Below are 27,323 nucleotides of genomic sequence, written 5' to 3'. Positions count from 1 at the left end.
GCATTTATGGCAGAAAGAAAAGCGGGAGGAAGAAGAAGCAAAATATGTACTCCAATCATTGCCGCATTGATTTCTATTGCCCAGTACAGCTGTAGACTGAGATGTCTTTTTGACATTATTGGGCATACTCCTCCCTCAAGATAGCACAAGGCTGCAACTGAGGTCAAAAAAAATTTAAAAAATAAATCGATAACCGATCACCAATCTGATCAGTAGATTGGATAGACCAATCTTTTCAATCTATTTAAACAATTTGTTTATCACTATATTACTTACTGGCCGTCCCACCAATAGCCAAAATTTGCATATAATTGTCGTCCAAATGCATGAGGGAAAACAAAAAAAATCACCAATAATAAATATTCAATATGAGTACAATTATTTAAAAGAATTGGGGGGGAAATTAACTGTTTATGAAACCTTTAATTATTAACGATAACAGCACAGAACATATTTTGCATCGCCGATCAATGTCAATGATCGATCGGCAAATTATTACCAATCAGCAACTTATTTCAAGGTGTCGTACTCGCGACGGTCACCCTCTTGTGGCCATTTTTCGGTCAAGAACTAGAACTAGAACTTGGTGACCGCGCGACAGAGTGAAGGCTCAAAAATTCATCAAAAATCAAAAATTGCCATTCATTTCATGCAATTCTAAGGAAAATTTTGATTACCGGTAATTTAATAATAAAAGTATTTCTTTAAAAAAAAAATCTCATTGATTTTACTGGTATCGGTATTTGGTATCATATCGGTGACCAATCACGAGTTGAGTACTAAATAATAATAAAATAATCATTGACGTCTTTCGCCGTCAATGGCAGTGAATGTGTTAAAATAGTGGTATCGCCAGTCCCTACTGTTAATGACTGCTTTTTTTCAGTTGTGTGACAATTAAGAATGTTAAAATAACAAAAAAATAAATAAAATAGAATGTTTAAATGTTCCCAAATCTGATGTCAAAAGCCTTATGACGCTTTAAAATCACAGTAATAAAAGGTGATGTTTTTTTGTGTTTTTTTTTTTTTTTCTATTTAAAATGTGATGGGGTGAAAAGAAAAAGTAAACCTGGAAACTCTTAAATAGTTCTAGGACCACCTGAGCACCAAATTAAATTTCAGTGACCAAGAAAAGCTTTTCTTGCGGTCGGAAAAGAAAGTGAGGCCATTTTTTGGTGGTTAAATGTGTTATTTTCTATATCCCGACTGTTTGCGTGCCTGATTGCAACGTCCAAGTTGACACGGCGACACAAGCATAAGTCACATATTTATACGAGAAGGTCCTTTTGTGGTTTCAAACCGCACAATGCCAAAAATGTTTCTTACAATTAGAATGGCCGCATGTTGTTTGCGGGCAACTTTAAGCCTCTTTTCCATGACTTTCCTCGGCTCCTGTCAAGACGCATTTTATGTTTCCATCTTTTTTTGCCAGTGCTTGTGTTATTAAAGCATCGCTTAAGGGATGCACTGAAGTCTCATGGAATCGGTGACCGCGGGACAGAGTGAGGGTTCGCTATTCATGAATGGCCTTTAACTGGAAGGGAGCGATGCGAAGCAAACCCAGTCTCATATTAGCATATGTGCGTGCGTGTGTTTGTTTGATGAAAGGGAGCTGGTGAGGGATAGCAGAGGAGCAGAGAATTATTTATGACCGCGGTGCACTATAATTAGCAAAAACTAAATTGCGTGTCAACATGGACGGCAGTTAATTCCGGCCCTGCTTCTGTCAAACGATATTACAAATGTGAGTGGGGTGCTACGGCGCAAACTAACCATGTTGGTCCAGCGAAAATAAAATAAGATTGCCCAATGGGAGGCCGTGCCCTGAATTATTTTAGACCTAATTGAGTGAAACCAAAGCATAAATAAACTCATGGTGGCATGAGGGAATAGAACTCATTATAAACACTGCTTTTCATACATTTCCAATCCATTATATGCATATAAGGTACAGTGCATTCACTATTGAACCAACAATAAAGAAAAAAATATATATAGAAAATAATCTTTTTAAAATAATCTATCATTTTTTGTTTTATTGGATTTCCTTATGTGGAGTGTGTTTATTTTTTTAAATATAAATTGAAGGTTCATAATAACAAACTTATAATTGTGTGAAAGCCACAGGTGTAAGCTCTCAAATGTTTTTTGGAATTATGTTTCTATCAGCTCCAGCGGCTGAGATATCAATTATTTAGTAGGCGTTGACAATATTGTTGAATTTCCAGGAAAACTTGATGTTTTCGGGGGTAATTCTAAAGTAAGTCAGTCTTTTTATTTATATCCCTTTCATACATTAAAATAAAAGTCAAGGTGCTAAACAATTAAAACATCCATTGTACAATAAAAAGAAAAAAAAACATCCATCCCCAACGCCCCCCTTCACACACACAAACAACAAGAAAAATAAAAAAAAAAATAAAAAAAAAAAATAAATAAATAAATAAAATGTGACTGTGCCCTACGATTGGCTGGCAACCAGTCCAGGGTGTACCCCGCCTACTGCCCAAAGCCAGCTGAGATAGGCTCCAGCACCCCCCGTGAGGAATAAGCGGTCAAGAAAATGGATGGATGGATGGATGGATGGATGGATAAAATATGGTGGGGCACAGAGAAACCATGTGAGGAAAGGCACCCTGGAAACACGAGCTAAAAACTCAAATACAACAAAATAAAAACAGTTCAAAGCTAAAAGAAAATAGAATCAAAGGCAAAAACAAAGCTAACACACAATATGATAAAAGGAATTGGGAACTAAGAAAAGAATGAGAAATAAAAGGGGTTAAAATGATCAATGAAATGCCAAACTAAAAAGTGTTTCTTGAGCCTCTTAAAAACGTCAATAGTCTCTGCTTATAGGTTTTAGAGACATGTATTGCCTGATGCTTAATGGGTTTAGAACCACCGATTTAAATGGTGCCTCTATTGTCGTTAGTGTTTGTATGTTTCCAACATGAAAGGCACAAATTAACAGGAGTTCATTAGTGGGACCCATCTGCTTGCTGAGCCTTTGTGGGACTGTTTACATCAAAGTTGATGCGTTATTAGTTAATATTCAGGTGATAGATCTTACTCAAGATTGCAATATGACAGCCTGGTGAATTTAATGAGCTATTATAGAGGTGCTGGATGTACACCAATGACCCAACTGTGTCGCAAATTAGCACGTTGATTACTTTCAACGGGTAAGATACGGAATGAAGTGGCACCTGTGATAGAAATATCACTCAAGATGAGAAGTGTGTTGAGTGAAATAGACAAGACTTAATTGTTGCTAAATGACATAACTAAAGGCAAAAATATTTGTTTAGAAAGCAAATCTGCACACCAGGCGACAGGCTACTTTCTATTCCTATTCATACTGACTGGGGAAAAATTTTCATATGCCAGACACAGATTATAAAAGACTTTTACGGGGAAATCAGCAATATTTCCTGCAGTTTTGGAATTTTTTCAGCTACATTCTTGAACACAGTGGGTGAATAGGCTCATGCCCTCGCAGATGTCTGCCCTTTGAGCTGTTGTGACAGATTGATTGGCTGCAAGTCCGAGTCAAGGCACCAGAACCCCTTTTGAGGTGTGAGAGAGGATGAACACACGTTTTTCGCTCCAAAATGCCCGTTTCCACTGTCGACTTTTCTTTTCACAGGCTGCAAAAGCCTGGAGTATTTTATTTCTTGACGCACAATGCAGGTGGTGAAAGGTACTAAAATGTGACTGGCAGCAGTGTATATCGTCACACACACTGGAGGAGTTTGCAAGTAAATATTTTGATGTATTGTGATACGTCTCAAAAACTAGAAAGAAATTCTAAGTATGAATAGTTGAAGGCCAATAACGAGAGCTATCTGGGGACTTCCCTCGACCCGCCATTTCGAGGGGATCCTGTTGCGTTCCCAGACCAACCAGGAAAAAACCTGGGGCCTTCTTCTTGTGAGACCTCCTTAAAATACAGAATCCAGGAAGCATCAAAACCAGATGCCTAAGCCCCGTCATCTGGTCCCTTCCCGGAGGATCAACAGCTCAACTCTGAGTCCCTCTTGAATGAGCAAGCTTGGGTGGAAACGTCAATCGACCAGTAAATTAAGAGCTTCGCCTTTCGGCTCAGCTCCTTCTTCCCCATGACGGACCAGTACAGATCACTGCAGATGCAGCACCATCCACCTGTCGATCTCCCTCTCCTTTCTTCCCTCAATCGTGAACAAGACCGAGACACTTGACCTAAACCAGGATCTCATCCTACTGAGGACAATGACCTTAGATCTGGAGGTGCTAATTCTCATCCAAACCACTTTAGACGGAGCAAGAGTTGAAACACAGTATCAGCTTGATGAAGCCGATTGAACCGGACCCCTTTAAAAATCGACTGTACCGAGGACTTGTGTCTATAAAGACGTCCTTGGCAGAGTCCAGCCCTCACTTGAAACAACTTTGACACCAATCGTACAGGAACCGAACAGCCCGTATCATAGGGACCACAGGACACCCTGAGGGACACGACTGAATGCCTTCTTCAAGTTCACAATGTAGACTGGTCACGTCCAGTAAGACCCCAGTCAGGGTGTAGAACTGATCCTCTGCTCAAGGGCCAGGACAGAAACCACACTGCTTCTCTCCTGAATCTCCAAAACCTTATTCGGGAGACTGAAGTTTAGGCATAATGAAGTGACTAAAGAATCATGTCTCACAGTCACGTTTTGCACTATATGGCACAACGATGACAGTCAGCTATCCATCATGGAAAAACCCAGCCTCTCATTCCCCAATACACTGGTTAGCCAGAAAGGCACATTCAATAGCAGACTGATTTCTCTTGGCGCTGAGAAGAAATGCACCAAGAAAACATTTGTTTGTTGGACCATCAGGCTTTGTTTCATTCCGGCAATGAGCAAAGGGGCGGCTGCGCTGGGATCATGGGAGATGGCAGGCAGCCAGGCCTCATTGTACGTAGGCACGTTTGCAAATGGAATAGAATGATTTATTTCGTGCTTTGTCAAGCTACTGTTGTGAAGTATTCTCTTTACGCTATGAAGGCATTTCTCTATACATTGGTCACAAAAACAGAGTACATGAATGTTTCCTGTAAAGTCATTTTGTTTGGTGGAACACTGGCCTTATTGTTTAGTCTGAGATTCTGGATTTCATGTATGTGCGTTGAGTCAAACCCTAAACCTCTAACCACTGGGCCTACCGTACATTATATATGATGTACACACAGGTACAGTAAGTGCTACCTGCAGAGCATTTACAAATGATACACCTCTGCAATTCAAGTAGCTACAGGGTCAACGGCTGGGAGCCACCCTTCATTATTGGTTCTCCAAAAATTCTTGGCACCAACAGTTTGTATGTCTCCCGACTACACCTTGCAGCTAACTTTAGGACCCGTGCTTTCTCCGTGCCCTATCCTTCCTTCTCAGCCAAAGCCAGCTCACTGTTTAAGTCTTCTCTGGCAAAATCATTGGTTGCCCTCTTCAGCTCTGGCCTGGTTACGCCCCCGTTCCTCAAGAGGCGCTGGATGGAAATCCAATGAACCCTCCTCTGCCAAATTCCACAGAGAAGATAATGTTTCAGATTCAGTTGACCGTCTTGCCTCTCGACACTCGTCTGCCAGCTCGGTGAATTTGTCTTTTCTTAAGATGCCTCGAGTCGTTCTTCGCAAGCTCTGTCATGATCACAGCACCGGCTGACGGGGACCCACAGGCGGATGCCTGGTTACCAGACATTCCCAATATTTCTGGACAGAACTTGCTGCGGATCAAGGTCCATTTTTAGATTCCAGACAAGTCTTGTGATCGTCTGTCCCCTCGGGCATTGTTTTGAGCCCCTGCTCCTTTGTCAAGCTAAAGGGATCAGGATTGTGATGTTTATGGATGACCATATCTTTGGCTGATTCCAGATTCTGTGCCTGGAGGCCTTCTGCTAGCTTCCGCAACACTCGGTTGTGTTATCAATCAGCTGGAGGCTTGGGGCATTGAAGAAAAGACAGTTTTGCTCTGCATCGTACAGTCATGTCTTCTGCTCACCACCTCTGCAACTACCAGGTCTTTCCTCTTCTTACTGTAGCTTTTGACCAAAACTTGGTCTGATCACCTGAACGTGGCCTTGGTTTTAGTTTAGTTCGTTACAGTTTGTTTTGTTGATCCCTAATGAGGACACACTGTATGAAAATGGATGGATGGATGATGTACTGTAGCATTTTCAAATTGCCGACCACTTGAAACACCCACATCCGTCACAGCTCTGACCCCCTGCAGGGAAGCCAGTAAATAATACAATTTTCTTTCAGTTTATTGGATGACTTATTTGAGCCTCTGACCATGTGTTCTCTGTGTTATACTTTACACCTGCAGGCTGTAGAGAGAAGAAACCCAAAATGTCCCAACTACTTGTTTGAAACTTTAAGTCTCCCAGAGTCTGGCGTCTGTTCAAGAGGGCAAAAATAATTGGAAATGGTATCATATTTATACCGAGTGAGTCCACACAGCCTTAAACGTTTGCCAAGACGTTTGACACAGTGATTTGCACATGCAACAGCAGTCTAATCCTGAGTGAAATATTGTTTCCAGTTCCATTACCATGCAAAGTAGGGTTCAACTTCAGAAGCAAGCTGCCCCCTGTGAGGCTTTTTCAAAAGAGTTGTGTGGTATAATGTCAAAATGTTTGCATCAATTCACAGAAGAAGAAAAAAAACACACTCCAAAAGGGGTAAATAATAATAAAATTGCACGGGTAAAATTAATCCACGAAATGGAGATGCATTTCTTAAACCATCAATGCAATTTCTCTTTCTGATTTGAGAGGTCTGATTTTCAGACATGACTTATTGGAAGGGAAATCTCTCACTTCGCCCGTCATTAATCCTCGGCTGGTAATATTTAAATCCTCTGCTAAGCAATCCATTTTAACTCCTGGCTCATTAGCAGCACATCAAATCCTCTCCGTATCACATCTCTTTTGCCTTTTAATCAATCACACGCAACAGCAACCTTTGCTCTGCTGCGTCTATTTCCACTCATCCTCGTGTTTTTTCCCCTTTTACCTGCTGTGTTCCTTTTGCCGCCCACGACATATTGAAGGTGACAGGTGTGTGCATGTTTTATGCAAACTCCAAGTCTTGTGAAGTCTTAGTACTTAATAAGATTTGTATCTACACACTCCGGGTATTTCATTAACAACTTGATATTGCGCTTTGTTCTAGTGATTCAGCTGTTCCTGGCAGGTTATAATTCTGACGCTTTTTTTTTTTTGTAGCGCTCGTGCTGACACACAGCACACGTGATGAATGCTGAAGAAGTCCTGTGAGATATTTGTCTTTGAAAAGTCATTTTACCCTCAAGTGAAATAGAGCAAGCAGTAATCCGGCGTGACTCGAATGCGACTACGGATGCCATCTCCCTCAGGGTGGCCACATTTGACACGCTGATCGTGAGCACAGGTGGAGAAATGGCCAAAGTGCATGCTGGGAGTAATGGAGACAATTATTGACAGAACAAAAAGGTTGATATTGCTGCATAATTACTTGGGGGAGAAATCCTGATGCTTGAATGAACTGCACACATACCCCAATTATTATGACAGGAATATGAGCTGTGGCATTGTATAGGCAAGTCAATATGCATGCGACACTGCATCAGTATGTTAACAAAGCTTCAATGTTGAAATGAAATAGGGGAAAAAATTAGTTGTGGTAATCACGATGGCCTCAGTTGAACAAAATTAATGATGTGCTCTATTAACTCATTTGCTCCCAATAACGTGTAAATATGTTTTTTTTAAATGTTCTAAGTGTCCCAAAGACGTATTTATACGTTGTTGTTTTTTTTGTTTTGTTTTTTTATGCTAGAGCATACAGAAGGCTTTGATGCAGCCTCTCAACTGCAAAGAACGGTAGTTATTACACAAACGGCCAGCGGGTGGCAGCAGAGCAAAGGAGATCAACCAGGGCCATGTAGAAAAAAAGCTCAATTACTTACAATTTTGAATAGATTTGTGAAAACTGATGAAACTTAGCTCTCTTCTAATGCTAATTGCTGCAAAACGAAAACAGATAGAAACATACTTTTTTTCCGGATTAAAGAAGAGACTTATCTTTCTTTTGATAGGTTCCATGTTCTTATAGCAATAGAACACAATATTCTCTTGGCCTTGCAAAATCAGTGAAAGTCCAGTAAAACAGCCGGGAGCGAACGGGACTGCTTCTGTGAAAATGGCTGGGAGTGAATGAGTTAAATGATAGGGATTGATGATCCTTTTAAAAATCAGTCATAATAGGTTTGACTGCCGGCAGTGTGGTGCGGTTGGGCATATCTATATCACAGTTGTGCAGATTTTGGTTTTAAACTCAGCTCTCTTGTGTACTCTTTTCCTAAAACTGGCATATTAGGTCCATTGAAGAATATGAATGTTAAAAAAAAACAAAAAACAGGAGTTTCCCTCAGTGCTTTATAGGCCTGGTGGGCCGCCTGGCTTTTTTTGATTACTCAATTATTGAAATGTGAAAATTGAAAAAGACTCACTTCTGAGGCAAACTTGAGTAATCTTCTTGCCACACGTTCATCAGTGCTGTCTGTGTTCTAGAAAGAAGGCCTGGAAGGAACACACAAAATATATTTTACTGACATACATACATGGATTTAATTTAGAAGCATTTTTATCATCATCCACTCGGGGGGAAAGTTAAATCTCAAAGTTGACATATTGCATCACTATCCATTCATTTCTAACTTTAGATGACATTTACAGGTCTATTTGAGTGACTAAGTCATACATAACCTTTAGTTTAGGGAGCCATGGTAATGTACGGAGCCCCTACGGCAGGGGTGTCCAAACTTTTTCATTTGAGGGCCACATACAGAAAATCAGAAGCACGCAAGGGCCACATAATGTTATTAAGAAAAATTGTGTTTAGTCCTAAAAATTGTACAAATTATTTATTTGTCCTTTTGCATATTTCTAAAAATGGTACAATATATAAACAAATTTATTTGTAATATGACAATAGGGTTATTATAGTTTTGGAATTTTTCATTTTAGTTTTTAATTTGTTTTGAGTTTTTTTTTTATTTAATTTAGTTAGTTTTAATTAGTTTTCAGGGTGGTTCTGATAGTTTTTTTATTCGTTTTAGTTCTTTATAAATGCTTATTTTTAGTTTAGTTAGTTTCAGTGTTAGTTTTAGTTGTTTTTTTTAATGTGTATTACTTGCGCACAATATTTGAAAAACACCACGGGTGTAACGTTATTATCTGGTTTATATCAAAATTAATCTATAAAAATCACATTTAAAATCATCCACAAAGGCTCATGCATTAAATTAATTACCAAAGACTAAAACGAAGGGCATTTTTGCTATAATTATAATTAGTTTCTTTTTAGTTAGTTTTGTTAACATAAAATGTAGTTTCAGTTTTCTTTTTTAAAAAGCATCTTCATTTTTATTTTATTTCATTAACAAAATTGTAGTTTTGAATTGTATTTTTTCCCGTTAGTTTTAGTTAACTAAAATAAACTAATAGCACCTGTGTTTTTCGACACCCTCCCTTCTAACTTTGACCATCTCCAAACATTTTTGTTTTTATTTTATTTGAACTGAGTCAAATGCAAATTTTTAGCATATGTCGCGGGCCACTAAAAAACGGATGGCAGGCCGCAAATGGCCCCCGGGCCGTAGTTTGGACACCCCTGCCATACGGTGACATGGCAAAGTTGTTTTGCGAGGAACGCAAAGATGTTTTGCGAGGGGAAAAAAAAGTTTGTTTTTCTACCATGTCACCTTAGGGTCTACGTGGTAATGAAACGATCACCAAGATTTAATTTAAAAAAAAAAAAAAAAAGCTATACATGTAAATGTATCTAATAAACTGCACATTTTTAAATGGACAAAAGGAAGATGACAGGTTTCTTTAACTTGAAATGTACTTTGCATGTATCGATTTCCTACATGGACTCCAGCGAGTCCTTTCGCATGTGGACGCATTAATGAGGGGAGCCGCTTCGATTGGCTGGTAGTCGACTGCATTCCTTCCCACAATAGCGCAAATGCACGAGAGCCAAAAACGTTTTGGCTGAATTTCATTGATGAGCACCAATGTGTATTGTTGACTTCCCGTCAGCACTTATTTACTTTCACTTGACTTCGTTAGTTATGGTCGATGCTGAGTAACTCAGGCTGTAATGAAGTGGCTCAGGAGGGGCGGGGATGGGAGCTGCAGAGCCTGACATTTCTCCAGGAGTGTAACTTGGTTTAATAATAGAGCGAAAAGACATTGAACATCCTTTTTGCTCGTAAAATTGGGTTGCCTCCTTCAATCTCCTGACTGATGCCTGCTTTTGTAATTGGAATGGCCCGTGCAGTCGATGGCTAATGCCCATCACGCAGGTACTCGATTGGAACAGTCAAATTAATTTGGAAAGACTACTTGAACCCGCAAGCGTGTAGCTACTCTGAGAAAAACAAATACAGGCTGGAAAAAAAGCTGCCTCCAGCAGACTAGTTTGGCCCGCGTTGATCTGCTGCCATCACAAGGAGAAGAGAGAACTCGTGCAGCGAGTGCCATTTATATTTCAACGAGACACCAATGGTGTGCAGTCTTAACTGAAAAAGCGCTGTATTACATGCTCCATTTATAAAATCAGGGGAAGTAAGTAAACCGCGGGACAAGCTTTTCTTTCAAACGGATCCGATGTTGGAGAAAATCTGATCTTTTTGGAGATGACAGAATGAACGCAACTACTTGAAGACAGTTTGGCTTTTTTTGGAGAACGAATGTCTCATCTCATCGGGCAACCACCAATCATTTGTGGGGTGTGATGGGGCGCACTCTGACTCACAAAGTACGCCGTGCCTCAGATCTTCTCCTAGTTTTGTGAATAAGAATGCCCGACATGATTGACACCGCAGAGAATGGGAGCAATTTCAAGAGAGACGAATGCAAGCCTGTCTGTGCGGCTTAGTTAAGCCATATTTCTTTACAAGCAGCACAATTTGATTCACTTTGGTAGATTTCAGAATTTAATCAAACGTATACACACAATGCAGTCTACTGCCAATTTTTTTAGGATTTAGAAGACCAATTTCCCCATCGACATATTGCCGATACAACAAAAAAATTGACATTAGGAAGTCCCCCTTGGCAGTAGTTGGCGCTATAGTGCAGCAGTTTGACACATCATCTGAGTCAAAGATCTTTTTCCGCAATTTTTTTGTGGGGAAAAAGTGCTTTCAAACAATTCCTACTTAGCAAACACTATAAAGTAATTTTGACCAGTCATAATGGTATGGTAGGGAAAAAAAAATACCGTATTTTCCGCATTATAAGGCGCACCTAAGAGCCTTCAATTTTTTCAAAAACTGACCATTAGCCTTATAATCCAGTGCGCCTTATATATGGATCAATATTGAGCTGCAACAGGTCTCGCTGTCAAGACGCTATCGGTGACCCTGCACGATCAGTGACACGCATGCGCAGAAGATCCCGCCATCTTGGATCACTAGCTAATACTAATACTTTACCTCAGAGAAAATAATAAAACAGCTGTTTATTTATTTTGGGAGTGAATGGAGTTGTCAGAAAGCTGGTTTGTAATCTAGTAATAAAGTTTGACTGACCTGTTTTGTTGACATTCCCTTTAGCGCAGCACCATCTAATGGATGCAAAACGTAACCCCAGCCTCTACTGTAGCGCCTTATAATGCAGAAAATACGGTAAATAAAAAAAGTGTAGCTTGACTCATGACATTGCCTAATGAGGTATATGCCACGGAAGAGGCGGGACGTGATTTTTGCACATCAGTTTGGTTCCGGTCCGGGTTGCGAACGCGCAACCGAGGGGCACAAAGTCGGAAGCACAAATACTTTTGACGCAGCCCACACGTCGCAAACCGAACCGGAACCAAAGTGATGTGCAAAAACAGTCCCGCCTCTTCCATTGGTCTTCTTAATCCGTGTCACAACAAGGAACAGGAAGAAAACAAATCCTGCCTTATTCTTGCTTCAACACATCACTCATAAATAAATAAAATATAAATAAATAAATAAAAAATGTCACTGTGCTGCCCTTACTCTCATTTGTTGAATTTATGAGCAGTTATTAACTGAACTGTACCAGTCGGTAGAAACGCTTCGAGAGATTGCGAGCAACACAGGAGAGTGCCAAGCCATCACAAGCAGCGATACATCCCATTTTGTGGATTTAATTTTAGCCGCATTTGATCAACACCCACTTCTATTTAGAATCCCTGACAGCTCCGAGATAGACGACGGTTTATTTCCAGTTATGCTCTACTATATACCTTCTGCGCTTATCACACGACAACGATAACGAGTGTTTTAGTGATTTTTGCATGTGGGTCCGGTGTGATGAACGAGGATTCTCCAAACTCAAAATGAACACAATACACGACCGAGCTCAGTCCCTTGAGGGCCACGTTAATACGATTGGCAAACAGAGCAAAGTGATTCCAGGGATGAGTGCGAGATGCGTTTAGCGATTCGGGTTGCAGCACTTTGCCATGTTCTAATCAGAAGAGGATGGGGGCTATTATACTTTTGTGGTTCCCAGACTGTGAATGATGGGATCAACACGTGGCTCATAAAAATGAAATCATGTCAATAAACAGTCAGGAAGAGAAGGTCTGGATTTGTGCAATGGACAACAACACTGTCACTGTGTGGCAACTATGTGCGTTAAAGTTTATTGGATTCAACTGTGTTGGCTGGATTCAACACCGTTTGTCACTTTAAAACTAGCCAATAAAAAAAAAATGTCATCCAGTGAACACAATGCATATTATGGAGGTGGCAAGCAGTCAGGATCATGTGTCCTATTTGGGAGCTAATCAAGAGAACCAAAAATAAATTGTAAATACTGACACCAGCATGCTGCTGCTGCTCAGGACAAGTGGAGGAAGTCACACATTTTCCACTTCCGACTCGGAAAATGTATTTGAAACGGCTTGAAGACGGAGTTCCCAATTGCCAACTTGGGGCAAATCGACTTCCTGGGATGTACTAACCACATTTCACACAACAATAGCCGATGGACTGTAAATAAAACACCGTATTTATTAGGGATGTAATGATGTCCAAACATCACGATACGATATTATCACGATATTGTGGGGGCGTTGGTGATATTTAAAAAAAGATCACAATATTGTGAAAAAGAGAGCTAATACTAAAAAAAAGCACAATGTTGTGCTTTCGTGCATAACAGCAATGCATATAAACCACCTACAATCTCTAATAACTATTGAGGCACTTATTTGGTAATGCAAGCACACATTGATCGCTTCACAAGCAAATTCGGTTCCCCTTCATCTGACAACTAGCATAGATTTTAAACATAGAAGGCCAAAACATACCTAATGAAAACTAAATTGCACTAATAAACTAGCCACTAGAGGGTGCTAGAACTGCACAAATGGAAATCAACCTGACTTTTTTAAAAGATGTGTTTCTTTTAAATATTGTGAACATGACGACGACGATATTGTGGCAGTTTTAATATCAGGATATCACGATATTGCCCTTATCATGACATCCCTAGTATTTATTGAGTATACTATCGCAATTCAACACAAACAAGGCAAAGCAGTTTGCCAACTCTTTACCTGGAGAAACCAAAATCCTTCTGGGAGAATGTCCTGGACTCGATTACACCTCAGAAAGTGCCATATTTGGAGTTTTGTGTGGAATGATCAGATCTGGTTTGTTTTTCTCTCTATATCTATATGAAAATTATGTGCTTACCATACAGTAAACATGTTTTAAAATCCTATCAAAGCTGCCAAGAGCGGTTAGTTGTCAGAACAAAAACATTCCGACTTCCAAGCAGTCTCAACTGCAGCATTTCATTGGAGGCGGAGAAAAACTGTAGTGGACTGTCGTGTTAAGATAAAATTGATTTCACAAGATGGATAGACACATGGCCTAAAGCACAGACCGAAGTCTTTGAAAGCATCAGGTAAGAGAGTCATCGGCCCAAAGCTAGGCGAGGAAATGATTTAGCTGCTAGAAACACATGCTCGCTTCAAGCTCCCATTTGAAAGACTTTATTAACTTCAAGCTCTCGACTCTCAAATAAACATCTAAGATCCAGAGAATGCACATTTAGGATGGATTTACACCTTTATAACCTGTATGGTACAACATATATATACGTATAAATATGACATACTACTAGTTAATTTGGCCTGGACTGAGCTAGCTAAACTGCCACTCTGGACTGAGCTAGCTAAACTGCGCTATTGTGGCTAAGGTTCTATTGTGTACACCCAGCTAAATTTTCACTGTTTTTGTGTCATCAGAAGAGTAAGCGACCAACAGAGGGAAGATAGCAGTGCATGTGTGGTAAAAATATCACTTCAAAAAGCACTTTTTAACACCATATGCCAACAAGAATAAATAATGACTCCATGTCAAAGTAGCCTAAATCAGCTTCACGTTACAATTCAAGGCCACACTTGTGTTATCAATTCATTAGTTAAGAAGTGTCTAAACCTTTCAAAAAAAAAAAAAAACATTTAAATGTCGATGTGATGGTGCAGCTTTCTGCCGCATAACATTTAAATGATCTGCAGCGTTCTCCTAATCAGCCAATTAATCATCAATTTAGGAGCGTAATCTCGCTCTTAGGCTGTGTTCGACATAATGGGTTTTATACATTCAAACCCATGCTTGGATTACTAATGAGATTGTTTGGCACTGAGTTGTTCATTTTTAACTCCAGTGACAGCATCCAGTTAGAGGTCATGTGCCGCAACGGCACATAAGTGTTTTCATAAATCGTGAACACTTGGAATATACAGTATAACCTCTTCACAAAGTTAATTTAATTAAATTTCTCATATCATGAAGAGAGCGGAAATAAAGAGACGCATTTTACACCAAGGTAATCATTTGCAATTGAAAAACTACCAAAAAACCTTGGGGGGAAAAAAGGTTATATATTTCTTTAAAACAAAGTGTTTCTAGTGCATCATGCTGCTGTTTCAGTCAAGCACATACTGACTCATCATTCATTTCAATTGCAAATTGCTTGAACGTCAATACTTCAATCGCCTTGTCGTACATACGCCCGGGTGCAGTCTTACTTATGCATTAGTTAGAAATTCACTTACAGCAGCGTTTTCAATGAAAAAGCTACACAAACCGTGTTGAACACTTCACACTGAACATGATCCTTGAGTTGATGACAATTCAAAGCAATCTAGGTACATTCAAGGTGGAAAGCCTAATTACTATTTAAATATATGTAATTTGATAGAATTCTTTTACTAAACTATGGAGCACTATTGGACCTTTCACCTTAATCAGAGAAGGAATCATAACTGGTTGGTGGGTGTTAATAACGGATCTTGAGCCCTTTGTGTGGCACTGGCAGCAGCTACTTACCTCCTTTGATAACTGTTTTAAATGGTACAAATGCCAGACCAGCACGAGACACAAATTGTGAGCGAAAAATAACGAAAGCTTTGTTATATTAGCTTATGTTAGCTAGCTAAGTATATCAACCACATCTTCCTATCAGTGGATGTTTCACAGTAATGACCAACTTAGCACTGGGGAAAAAAAAATACATTGTAAATATTAACTCTTTGACTGCCAAACGTTATCCCCCCCCCCCCCAAAAAAAAACAAAACAATTTTGCCAGCCGATTTGGAGCATTTTCACTCATCTTTCAAAGCAAGCAGAATATTGTGCAGTATGACGACATAAATATGGTGGATACCATATGAAAGATTGGATTCCATTCTTTCATGAGAAAAAAAAAAGTATGTTTCTACCTTATTCCGTTCTTTAGTCATCACCATTTGAAATTAGGTCATTTGAGTGACATAAGCGAAAATACAAAAATATTAAGAGAAAAACAAGCTTTTTGTGAAAAGATACATTTTTTTTGCACAACAGTGACTTTGGCACTAATATTTTTTGTTTAGTGACGACAAGGCAACGCTGTACAAGACGCTGAGCTGCCCATTGAGAGAAAAAAAAAAAAAAGTAATATAAACGTAAATTAACGTTTTTGGCGGCATTCGTTAGGATTTTACAATACGTCATTAAACGTTTTTGGCAGTCAAAGAGTTAGACATCATTATAGTTATTTTTGTAGTCTATAATTTATTTTACAAAAAAAAGAAAAAAAAAAAAAGAAAGAAATGCTAACCTCACATTTAAGTAAGACTACTGGGGACAGTGAATTTGCACAACATAAATTGAGCCTCTAGTGGTTCTTGCTGTTGGCTGTTCTCACACAGTCAGCTGGGATAGGCTCCAATTTACCGGCAATCCAAATGAGAACAAGCCCTACAGAAAAAGAATAGATGGTTTTGTTATGTTATTTTTTTCCACTTTTCTGTTACTTAAAAGGTGCATGTAAGAGTAACTGTTCTTTATTAGCTTTTTCCTGCAGTGTCTCAAAAGTACACGACTGTAGGGGGAAAGTAGCACCAAAATTAGTCCTTATACGTATTGTCTTTTTAAGTCAATGACTCACAAAACTTTGTAGATGTGACAGTCAGAAACATTTAAATGACTCAGTGATTGAGCACAGTACAGTGAATGTTGCTGAAGTTCAGAAAATGTGAACCAATAAACTTGTTTCTACTTAATTCAAACATTTTTCTGTTCTTTTTCATCTTTAACTCTCCTTGTTTATACTTCCTGTGTTATTTATGTATAATGTCTGTCTTCGAGTACCTTGGGTACAGTTTAGTAGTGAAGTACTATCAAGATGCGGAAGCTCTTCTTCGCAGCATGAATTTTAAATACACCAAAGCAGACAACCCCTCAAAACATTATTCAAACTAGATTCCAACTGGAGGCCATAACTGGACTTTGAAATGAAATAAAATAAAACCGAAGTAGATAAGTACATTTTATTTATACACTTTTCACGGCGATGACTCCCAAAGTGCCTTTCTCGAGTGCTTTAAAAAAAAAAAAAAAAAAAAGTCTGCAGAAGAGCTCGGCTCAAATTGAAGTGAATTCCACAATTTGGGGGAAATGGACAAAAAGGTCTTTGGGTTTTTAATCTTGTGTTAGCGTTAGTAAGTAGAAGGTGGTCAGCAGAACATGGTGACCTACTATCGTGGTACAAGAAATTGACATTAGGTCCACCAAGTATGAAATGTTCCTCCCATCAATTTTTCTGTATGTGACGACAGAACAGTCGAGATGTGGTTGAACTGATGACATCTAGACAAAAGCCCAAGGAATTGGAGATGGTCTAATGATCCGCACAGTCGTACGGTGTTCCACAGGGTTCAATTTTAGGGCCTCTTCTGTTTTCAGTGTATTTGCTGCCCCTGGGTTTCATTTTAAGAAAACATATTTCCTTCCAGAGGCAATCGAGCTTTTTCCTTTGCTGGTCCCTGTTTTTGGAATGACCTCCCGCTAAATGTTCTGTCCGTTTCTAGAAGTCATGGCTTTAACTCAGCATGAGACTCGGTTTTACTGTTTTATGGTGTTTGCTGTTTTTATGTTATTAATTTATCATTTCAACTGTTATTGTACGTCTAATTTTTACTCCACTTTGTATGCAGCGATAAAGTGCTCGAGTAGTAAAGTTAACGAGTTTTGTTGAGGCAGGTGACGAAATAACTACAATAGTCAAGACAAAGAGGCAAAAGCGGGAATGATCATTTCTTGTTCATACTGAGATCAAAAGGAGTTCAGAAGTAGGGATGGGCGAGTACCGATACCAGGTATCGGTATCGGGCCGATACCGGCCGTTTTTTTTCAAGTACTCGAGTACTCATGATGCAGACGAATACAAGCGACCGATGGCAGAGGGGGAAGACGTTAAGTGAGTCCTGCTTGCCTGTAACTGGCGCTAGCTTGCAGCAGTTTTTCACCAAAACTTCACCGGTTTGGAAATACTTCAAAATTGTGAGTCTTCAACTCAAAGAGCATTTTTGTGTTTTATTTTGAGCGTTAAGACTATTGAAGAGTGACTGTAGTGGGGTTTTTTTTTGTCAAAATTAAAGGAAATATATTTGTTTAAAAATATCTTTCAGTGATTTTTTTTTATTTGTCAAAATGTACTACTGGTATCGGCAGTTGGTATCGGTATCGGTGAGTACTGAGGGTCTGAGTATCGGTATCGGTCTGAAAAAAACTGGTTTTGAACATCCCTATTCAGAAGTGTTTTTCAGGTGGGAAAAAGCAAGCCAACATTCATTTTCTGAGAACAAAGACATTTGTCATCGCACGCCTAGGCCAGTTTTTCCTCGAATTAGGGTTGCGACCCAAAAAGAGTCCAGATTCCGTTTTTATTAGATCACCACAGGTGCAAAGCCATTTTGCTCCTCTGCTCCGTCTGCCATGGCCGTAGTAAGTCCTACTATGAGGTTCGTAACACGCCAATTCTGACTTGGGTAGATGTCCTCCAAATTGTCGAGAACCTGATTTAGGTACTGTGGCCCTGATGGGTTAAAAATAAAATCTTAAACAAGCTCAATTCACTTGCCGGTTGAGTAGAAGGTGGCACTAGTAGTCCACCTCTGATTGAATTCTGTAAACACAGCAGCGACGCAGCAGTTGTTTTACTTTGGAAACTGCCACTCCCACTACACGCAGGAAATGAAGTATTTGTTTATTCATTTGCTCTGCCTCAAATTGCAACAGTAGTGCAAGGTAATGATGCAGAAAATTGAAGCACAAAAAGGATATCGGGTAAGTAGCTGCTGTATGTGACTTGTGAACGAGCTCTTCCATCGGTTCTGCTATCAAAATGACACCGCTGGGTGCAGTGTGCTAAATGGAATTTCATTTGAGGATAAGGAGGCGCGCAGCTAGGTGACCAGAGACGCATGACACACTCTTGTGAGAAAGGTGAAGCAATCTTATTATACCTTGTCTTGTCCTATATGCATTGGTGCCAAGCTGACACATCACTTGGCTGCTCGTGTGTGCAACTGCTGCTGGCAATGACAACTGTGTTATATACCCTGCGGTGCTGACAGTTTCCTCTCTCCTATCCCACCATCCCTCCCCTCATTCAATCAACCCCCTCCCATCCCCTGCCTCCTCTTCATTTCATCTTCTTCCTTCCTCCAGGCTGAGGAGAAGCTGCCACGTGGCGAGAACAAGGAGTAGGAGGGAGGGAGGGCCCGGATGGATATCCAACCGAGTGTAAGAGTCTCCCCACGGGGATGCCGGCGTAGGACGCAAGGCCTCACGGGCCGTTGACCTGCTGTCTCTGTGATTTATGGCGGCTTTGGGAGGGGGGGAGGCTCCGGGCCACTGCAGACTCCTCGCTCTCTCTTCGGTCTCCATTCGCTCGCGCGCCGCCATCTGCAGGAGGCATACGTAGAGGAATTCTCGGCACGGCGTGACTTGCTCGTGCATAAATCCACCAGCCGCTTTGTAACGTCCTCTCGTATAGAAATCAACTCCTCTCTCGATATTCCTGCACTGCAGCAGTCCCCGTCTGTGAGACAAAGCCCACTGTGGGAGTGTGTGTGGATTACCATCAGTCATGGCGTGTCAGACATAGAACCCTCAGCACTGCTGCTTGGGGGGTGGGCACGGTTAAATCGATGGAAGTGCGCCGAGTAACAAAGTGATGTTGCTGTACTCACACGCTCATTCAACACATTGCCCTGCCTCCACATAGTGGGACATTACCAAAAAATCCCTATAGGACTCTTGCAAGACGACAGTCTCAGTTGGACTCCTTGATGGTTGTTGAGAGGGTGGCTGTTGCCGTCAATCGTACCAGAGAAAAAACAGGTAGAACTGGGGATCATTTGTTTAGATAGAAACTTGCTGAAAGTGCACAGCTATAGGTGGAGAACCTGTTCAATCTATGGACCATATCCTTGGAGGCTGCTCTGAAGCTAACAAAACTGCTCCGGATTGGCTATTGCGGTGGCGTCAGCTATGAATGACCGGAAAATCCCTGTAAGGCTGTAAAAGTGTGACTGAGAGCCAGCAGGTGCCCTCGCCATGGTGTTGCCGCCTCCCGACAAACGCCACGTGTGCTTGACCACCATCGTCATCATGACCAGCATGGCCTTCATGGATGCCTATCTGGTGGAGCAGAACCAGGGTCCCAGGAAGATCGGCGTGTGCATCATCGTCCTGGTGGGGGACGTGTGTTTCCTCATCGTGCTGCGCTACGTGGCGGTGTGGGTCGGGGCCGAGGTGCGCACGGCCCGGCGAGGCTACGCCATGATCCTCTGGTTCTTGTATATCTTCGTGCTGGAGATCAAGCTCTACTTCGTCTTCCAGAATTGCAAGGCCGACAGGAAGAGTCTGGAGACGGTGGCGCGGAAAGCATTGACGTTACTTTTATCGGTTTGTGTGCCAGGTTTGTATTTGCTTCTGGTGGCTCTTGACAGCATGGAATACGTAAGGACTTTCCGGAAGAAGGAGGACATGCGGAGCCGTTTGTTCTGGGTGGCGCTGGACTTACTGGATCTTCTGGATATCCAAGCAAATCTGTGGGAGCCCCAACGCACGGGTCTGCCTATCTGGGCCGAGGGCCTGATGTTCTTCTACTGCTACATCTTGCTCCTCATCCTCCCGTGCGTGTCGCTCAGTGAGATCAGCATGCAGGGCGAGCACATGACCCCCCAGAAGATGATGCTCTACCCGGTCCTAAGCCTGGTCACCATCAACATGGTCACCATCCTGATCCGAGGCGTCAACATGGTGCTCTTTCAGGACAGCCGCGTGTCCACCATCTTTGTCGGCAAGAACGTGGTGGCCATCGCCACCAAAGCGTCCACCTTCCTGGAGTACCGCCGGCAGGTCAAGGAGTTCCCCCACCCGCAGAACGCCATGGCTATGGAACTGCAGCAGAACTCGGTCAGCCACACGCAGACGCTGCCCAACGCCACCACTTTGCCGCATGAACCCACGCCGGCGCAGGATGTTATTGACACATGACCAAACAGTGTCACGGAAGTTTCACTAGACTCTGGAGACAAACAGTTTCAATCGTACAACATGGTACCATGACTTTCGAGTGCCCCAATGAGTTTTTGCAGTTCCAAACCATCACTTGGCCAACAAAAGATTCGTTTATAACAACCTAACGACAGACCAAAGCGTGAATGAAATGAAAACAAAGAGAGACGCAGCCACTGATGCCCTTTTATGTTAACAAGTTGGTCAAGCATAGATGTCTATGTCCCCAACAGCCTCGCTAGGCCACGCCCCTTAACTCATTCACTGCCAGCTGCTTTTCAAAGCAGAGTTGCCAATTCTTATCCTCATAATCAACATCACAAGATTCACGAAAAGCTGTACTGATCTCAAATGCAAAATTATGCAAAATTACCAGCCTGAATTATACAGACTAGCAAGACCATCTTGCACACATACCCGTTGAAAACCGTATTTGACGTATATATCCGCCAATGGCACTAAGCGGTTGGATTCCAGTTCAATACATATATAATAATAATTATATGGATATACTACACGTTACATGCACATCATATTCATGTAAACATCAACGGCAATGAATGAGGTAAAGGCATCTATCCGACATATAATAATTTTGCTTTATAAAACCATATTTTTCATACAATCCAGCGATATTTTTAGTTATTGAAACTACATTTAAAAAAAAAAAAATTGTGGTGTTTTTTGGAGGCTGGAATGTACTATTCGCATTTCAGTTCATTTCAATATAGAAAATTTATATACGAGCTTGGTCACGGAACAAATGAAACTCCTAAGCCAGGGTACCACTGTCTTGTGTTTTAAACTCTTTGGGAGGGTTTTAAAAGTTCAGACTGTGCCGAGAGACTCCAAACCCAGCGGACCAGGAAATTTATGTTGTGTAAAAATTGGTCCTCTCTTTGTGATCGTCTTCTAGTTTTTAAAGGTCACCAGTACCAGCACCAAACGAGGGAACGTTTAGCTTCCCCCGTTTCCCTCCATTTGGGGCAAAGAGGAGCAGATGGTGACAAACGGCCTCCGTGTGCCGCGGTGCGGCAGCGGGTCGATGGCGGCCCCGCGAGTTTGTGTTGTGGAAGCCGCGGCCTCGGGCGCTTTGACGCTTTGGAACTACGGGTTTGATTAAAGCGAAGCACTACAGCAGCACTGGAGCGTCCACTGCGAGCACACGCACAAAAACACACACAGTGTGCATAGCGATGTGGACGCGGAACAGCATGCACACAATTCTATACTAACGTATGCCTGCAAGTGTGTGCAAACGTGTGCTTGTTTACCATCGGGGGTTTGTTTATTACAGATCATTTTGTAATACAAGTTTGTGTGCAAATGAGATAAAACTGTGTTGATGTCAGGAAAAAAAAAAAAAAAAAGGAGACATTTTATTTCTCAAATGTACATTCCTCTAAATGTCTCAAATCTTGAAATGGAAGAATACAAAGTTTTATTCACAGAGACAAAAAGGAAATGAAATACGTGAAACAAGTGAACAGATTCGTTTTCAGTTAATTATGATTTGTTTGATTGTTAATATTGTCGTTGTTATGATTATCCTGTACATTATTTACGAGTGGGAGGCCAATGATGTTTTAATAAAGAATATTGCTGACAATATTGGTACTTTTTGGTTGGTTAATTAACCCTCCTGTTTGTTTGAGTGGAATAACACTAATGTCCCTGGGTCACTTTGACCCGGGGCGTGTTTCGTCATCCAAATGTGTCAGAAATGCATATAAGACAAATTCAACACTTTGTTTTAACCAGTGTGTTATATTCATTTATCAGGAACAGCAATGATGTTTCTGGGTCAAAATGACCCGGAGGCATTTTTTTTTTGTCTGTGTCGACACACTTACTAATAAAGATAATATTTTTTTATTTTGTATTTATTAATTATTTTTTTTAACCCATTACATTATGTTTGTTACTCTGGATTAGTAATAACATCCTTGGGTCAATTTGACCCAGGGACAAGTGTAGATATCCAAAAGTTGTTTGATTTTTTTTTTTTTTTATGTAATCCTGCTTAACTAAAAAAAATAATATTTCTTTTGCAACCCCTAACCACAAAATATTGCAATGCAATTACTTTTTTATTAATAGCTGTATGTAATATGTACTTATTTATTTTGACTAAAAATCATTTATGTGAAGACAATGACCATCGTAATGAGAGGAAACATATAAATATCAATATTCTGTCATGTCTTGAAGGTTGGATCCCAAAGCGCAGACCAAATAAGATTTTAACTATAAACTTAACTATACTAACTTTAACTATAAACTTGTCTAGACGAGAAACAAAGAGAGTTGCACAGAGAGACAGTGGTAATAATCCGACAAAGAGACACACTTTTCAGGAGGCTTATATAGACAAGGAATCGATCTGATTGGTTGTGGCTAGACATGTGGGTAACAGGACTGACATGGAATTATCTGATTGGCTGTTGACCAGGGATTAAAGATTCTTGACATCACATAACATCACATAGCCTAAAACGAGTTGAAACTAGATGCTAGTTACATCAGTACATAACAGACACTTAACCTCACTGTCATGAACCCAACTTAACAGGTCATGAACTCAAACTTAACCCTGGCGTGACCCCAGACATGACATATTCAACATTCTTAGAAAATCACAATGTCCCACTTGTCAGATATTTAAAAGCGCCACATTGGTAAGTGTACTCTAAATTGTCTATAGTTGTGAACGTGACATTTTGCCAAATTCTCAATGAAAACAGCTTTGCAGGAGCTTTAATTACATTTCCTTTTACACTCCATACTAAATCCCTCTCAGTCAGGCGCTAACTTATGCAAAAATAATTAAAGATCGCTTTTTAAAACACCACGTAGGATTTCCCAGCACGGCACGAAGGGAGATTTTATCTCCTGTTTATCCGAGCCATGCTTGCAAAAACCTGGCCCAGCAGACGTTTAAGTGGCATCCATATAAATGTTATGGCTGCCAAACAGACAAAGGAACTTTATAAACAGTCGTGGAGAAACTTGCCAAGCAAGCAGCAGTAGAAGGCCACCAACAAACCGGAGGGCATCACTCAGTGCCGTGGAATTGCTCGCAGATGTCTGAGCCTCCATGTAATGTCCCTTTCCCTCATTTGGTGGAAAATGTCATCTTGTATTTTGGGCCCGAACACAACTATTTACAACGCCGCCCTGTTTGCTTTCTAACTGATGAGTGCGACGCTTTTGTCGGGTGTGTTGTCAGCCTATGACTTATTGTTGCGGTGTTCACATTAGCGCTGTGACAATCTCTGTCTGAGGCAAAGCTCCCGTTTACGCTCTTCATTTTGGGTTACACGTGAATCTGTTGCAGAGTCAAACATCTTTTCATCGTTATGAACTGTGCTGCATATTTTGGGGCACATTTTGAAGCACCCAAACGGGCGTTCCATTTCGTACGTTTACATGCAGTCAATATTTGGGTTAAGGTCAAATTGTCGGTGTCTGAAACATCAGGATAACCTGTTGGACAATGTCATTCCTTAAAGAGACATAATATTACGGACAATAAAATACATTATATTTCTAAATAAATATGTTGTGTGTGTATAGTAAATATATATAAATATACCGCATACCCATGGCGGCATTTTTACCATGCGAGCTAAAGACAGAAAAGAACGTGAAATGCTGCCGAGAAATTTGTGCATTCAATTCGAGCTTGCTGAGCGAGTGGCAACGCAAGATGGCCGCCTCAAATTCATATACTCCCTGTGCTCAAAAGACCAAGATTATTTAGGATTAGAGCAGGGGTGTCCAAACTTTTTCATTTGAGGGCCACATACAGAAAATCAGAAGGATGCAAGGGCCACATAACGTTATGAAGAGAAATTGTGTTTCTTCCTAAAAATTGTACGAATAATTGATTTGTGCTTTTGCATATTTAGAAAAATGCTACAGTATATAAACCATTTTATTTGTAATATGGCAGTAGGGTTATTATAGTTTTGGAATTTTTCATTTTAGTTAGTTTTTATTAGTTTTCAGGGTTCTGTTTTTATTAGTTTTAGTTCTTTAATAAATGCTTGGTTTTAGTTTAGTTTTAGTTAGTTTCGGTATTAGTTTTTCGGTTTTTTTTATGTGTATTACTTGTGCGCAATATTTAAAAAACGAAGGACATTTTTGCTATAATTATAGTTTTAGTTAGTTTTGTAAACATAAAATGTAATTTCAGTTAGTTTTTGTTTTTTTAAAAAGCATTTTCGCTTTTATTTTATTTCGTTAACTAAATAGTTTTTATTTTTGTTGTTGTTGTTTTGTTAGGAGGCACGGTGGTCGAGTGGTTAGCACGTCCGCCTCCCAGTTCTGAGGACTCCGGCTCGAGTCCAGGCTCCGGCCTTCCTGGGTGGAGTTTGCATGTTCTCCCCGTGCCCGCGTGGGTCTTCTCCGGGTACTCCGGTCTCCTCCCACATTCCAAAGACATGCATGGCAGGTTAATTGGGCGCTCCGAATTGTCCCTAGGTGTGCTTGTGAGTGTGGATGGTTGTTCGTCTCTGTGTGCCCTGCGATTGGCTGGCAACCAGTCCAGGGTGCCCCCCGCCTACTGCCCAGAGCCAGCTGAGATAGGCGCCAGCACCCCCCGCGACCCTTGTGAGGAATAAGCGGTCAAGAAAATGGATGGATGGATGTTGTTTTGTTAGTTTTAGTTAACTAAAATAACCTTTCATAGCACCTGTGTTTTTCAACACCCTCCCTTCTTACTTTGACTATCTCCAAACATTTTTGTTTTTATTTTATTTGAACTAAGTCAAATGACATTTTTAGCATATGTCGCGGGCCGCTGAAAAATGGACGGCGGGCCGCAAATGGCCCCTGGGCCGTAGTTTGGACACCACTGGATTAGAGGATGCGTAGAACTCAAACCAAGGTCCCATTCCAATGAGGTAACCCCAAATGCATTTATATAACCAATTATTCGGGTTAGGAAAGGGGAACCCAGGGGTCATACATCCGAATAACAGTATAAGTGTTGGAGTTTTGCACGTGTTTTCATGGCTTTCCAAGACCAGAATATTGGCATGTAGTCAAGTCCACTTTAACAAGTCCAAGTCAAGTTCAAGTCACAAAAGTCGAAACCAAGTCCGAGTCCACAAGGTCCGATTCCAAGTCTGCTGTTGGCTAACAAGAATGAAAGACAAAGACTGCATGCTAGGTCGTTTGGCTTGCTGCCCAGTAACCGTGGTTACCAAGTGGCCAATGTCAATCCCAGTTTATTTTGATAATTTGTTCAGGAACTTTCTTTTGAAGGAAGGCGTTCATTTTCAGAAATAAAAACATAGTTGGAGTCAGTTGAGTCGTTAAAATATTTTGAGTCCGAGTCAAATGCCAAGGAGTCCCAAGTTGAATCCGATTCTAGATTCAAGTATTACATCATTTTATTTTAAATGTTCACTTTGTTGTACAATCTCATTTTAAGCACCTTTGCTAGCTGCCGTAGCAGTTAATCTAGCTTTGTCAAAGTATTTAATTACACACCAAAGTGAGGTCTTGACTCTGCAACAACTGTAATTGTGTTGCTATTATCTTTTAATTCACAGCACCAGTTTATGTCACAGTTTGGCCCGCTGCTGTTAAATCTGTTTGTATGGAATCTGTTCAAAGGCAATTAAGAACCGGAGCCCAACTTTAATTAAGAAAGTGTCTCTTGGGACGTTCCAGGCCGACTATTGATGCCCGTGACTGTGAGATGGTGATCTGTAGCTTGTCGGGTTTACCGCATGATGTCACGATTGTTTCAATAAATCTTGCCGGCGCAAATGTATGGTTAAAGGTAGGAAAGCAAATGAAAACCTTGAATAAATAATGCGTTCACACCGGCACAACAGATCACCTTTCTCGGGCCCTGTAAGCGAGTCATCCATAAATCACAAGCCGAAAGGTAATCTCACACTCACCGTACGCATTCCCTTGGTATAAACGACCGGATCCAGCATCGCCAAAGGTGACAAAGTCCCTGCAAAATCAAATCAAAGTCAGATAAATGACACACTAACTAGTGCTGACTTTGTTCACTTACCTGCTTTGGCGGTCCCGCTTTCAGGTAACGTCTCCCGTGTCATCACACGCTGCTCACAACAGTTAAACCTGCGCAGAACACTAATCTATATGCAAATCACCCTTGCTCACTCGTAAAGCAGCTGCGAGGTTGTTTCCGACACGCATGCTAAATGCTCGAGAGACTGATAATAAACCTCGATCTGTAGAAAAATAATCCCTACAAATTGAGTGGAAGATCAGAAAGGTTTGACCATAAGAGAGGAACGGGAATAAATCAATAGGATAAATGCTTAGATATTCCATATTCAGGGTCATTAACTCTTTGACTGCCAAACGTTATCCAAAAAACCCCAACGGTGCCAGTCGATTTGGAGCATTTAC

General features: G+C 40.8%; 1 protein-coding gene across 1 annotated transcript in view; it reads left to right on the top strand.

Moving 5' to 3' along the window:
- Nucleotides 1-22,487, top strand: part of tmem121ab (transmembrane protein 121Ab) — a 53,966-nt gene extending 31,479 nt beyond the window's left edge. Inside the window, exon 2 of the mRNA XM_077510800.1 lies at nucleotides 19,065-22,487. Within this exon, the coding sequence (XP_077366926.1) occupies nucleotides 19,956-20,900 (945 nt within the window). The 5' untranslated portion in view covers nucleotides 19,065-19,955 and the 3' untranslated portion in view covers nucleotides 20,901-22,487. The remainder of the gene's footprint in view (nucleotides 1-19,064) is intronic.
- The last annotated feature ends 4,836 nt before the right edge of the window (nucleotides 22,488-27,323 follow it).

The sequence above is a fragment of the Festucalex cinctus genome, chromosome 21 (genome assembly GCF_051991245.1).
Source record: "Festucalex cinctus isolate MCC-2025b chromosome 21, RoL_Fcin_1.0, whole genome shotgun sequence".
Taxonomy (NCBI): Eukaryota; Metazoa; Chordata; class Actinopteri; order Syngnathiformes; family Syngnathidae; genus Festucalex; species Festucalex cinctus.
This window is presented reverse-complemented; position numbering and strand designations above follow the sequence as displayed.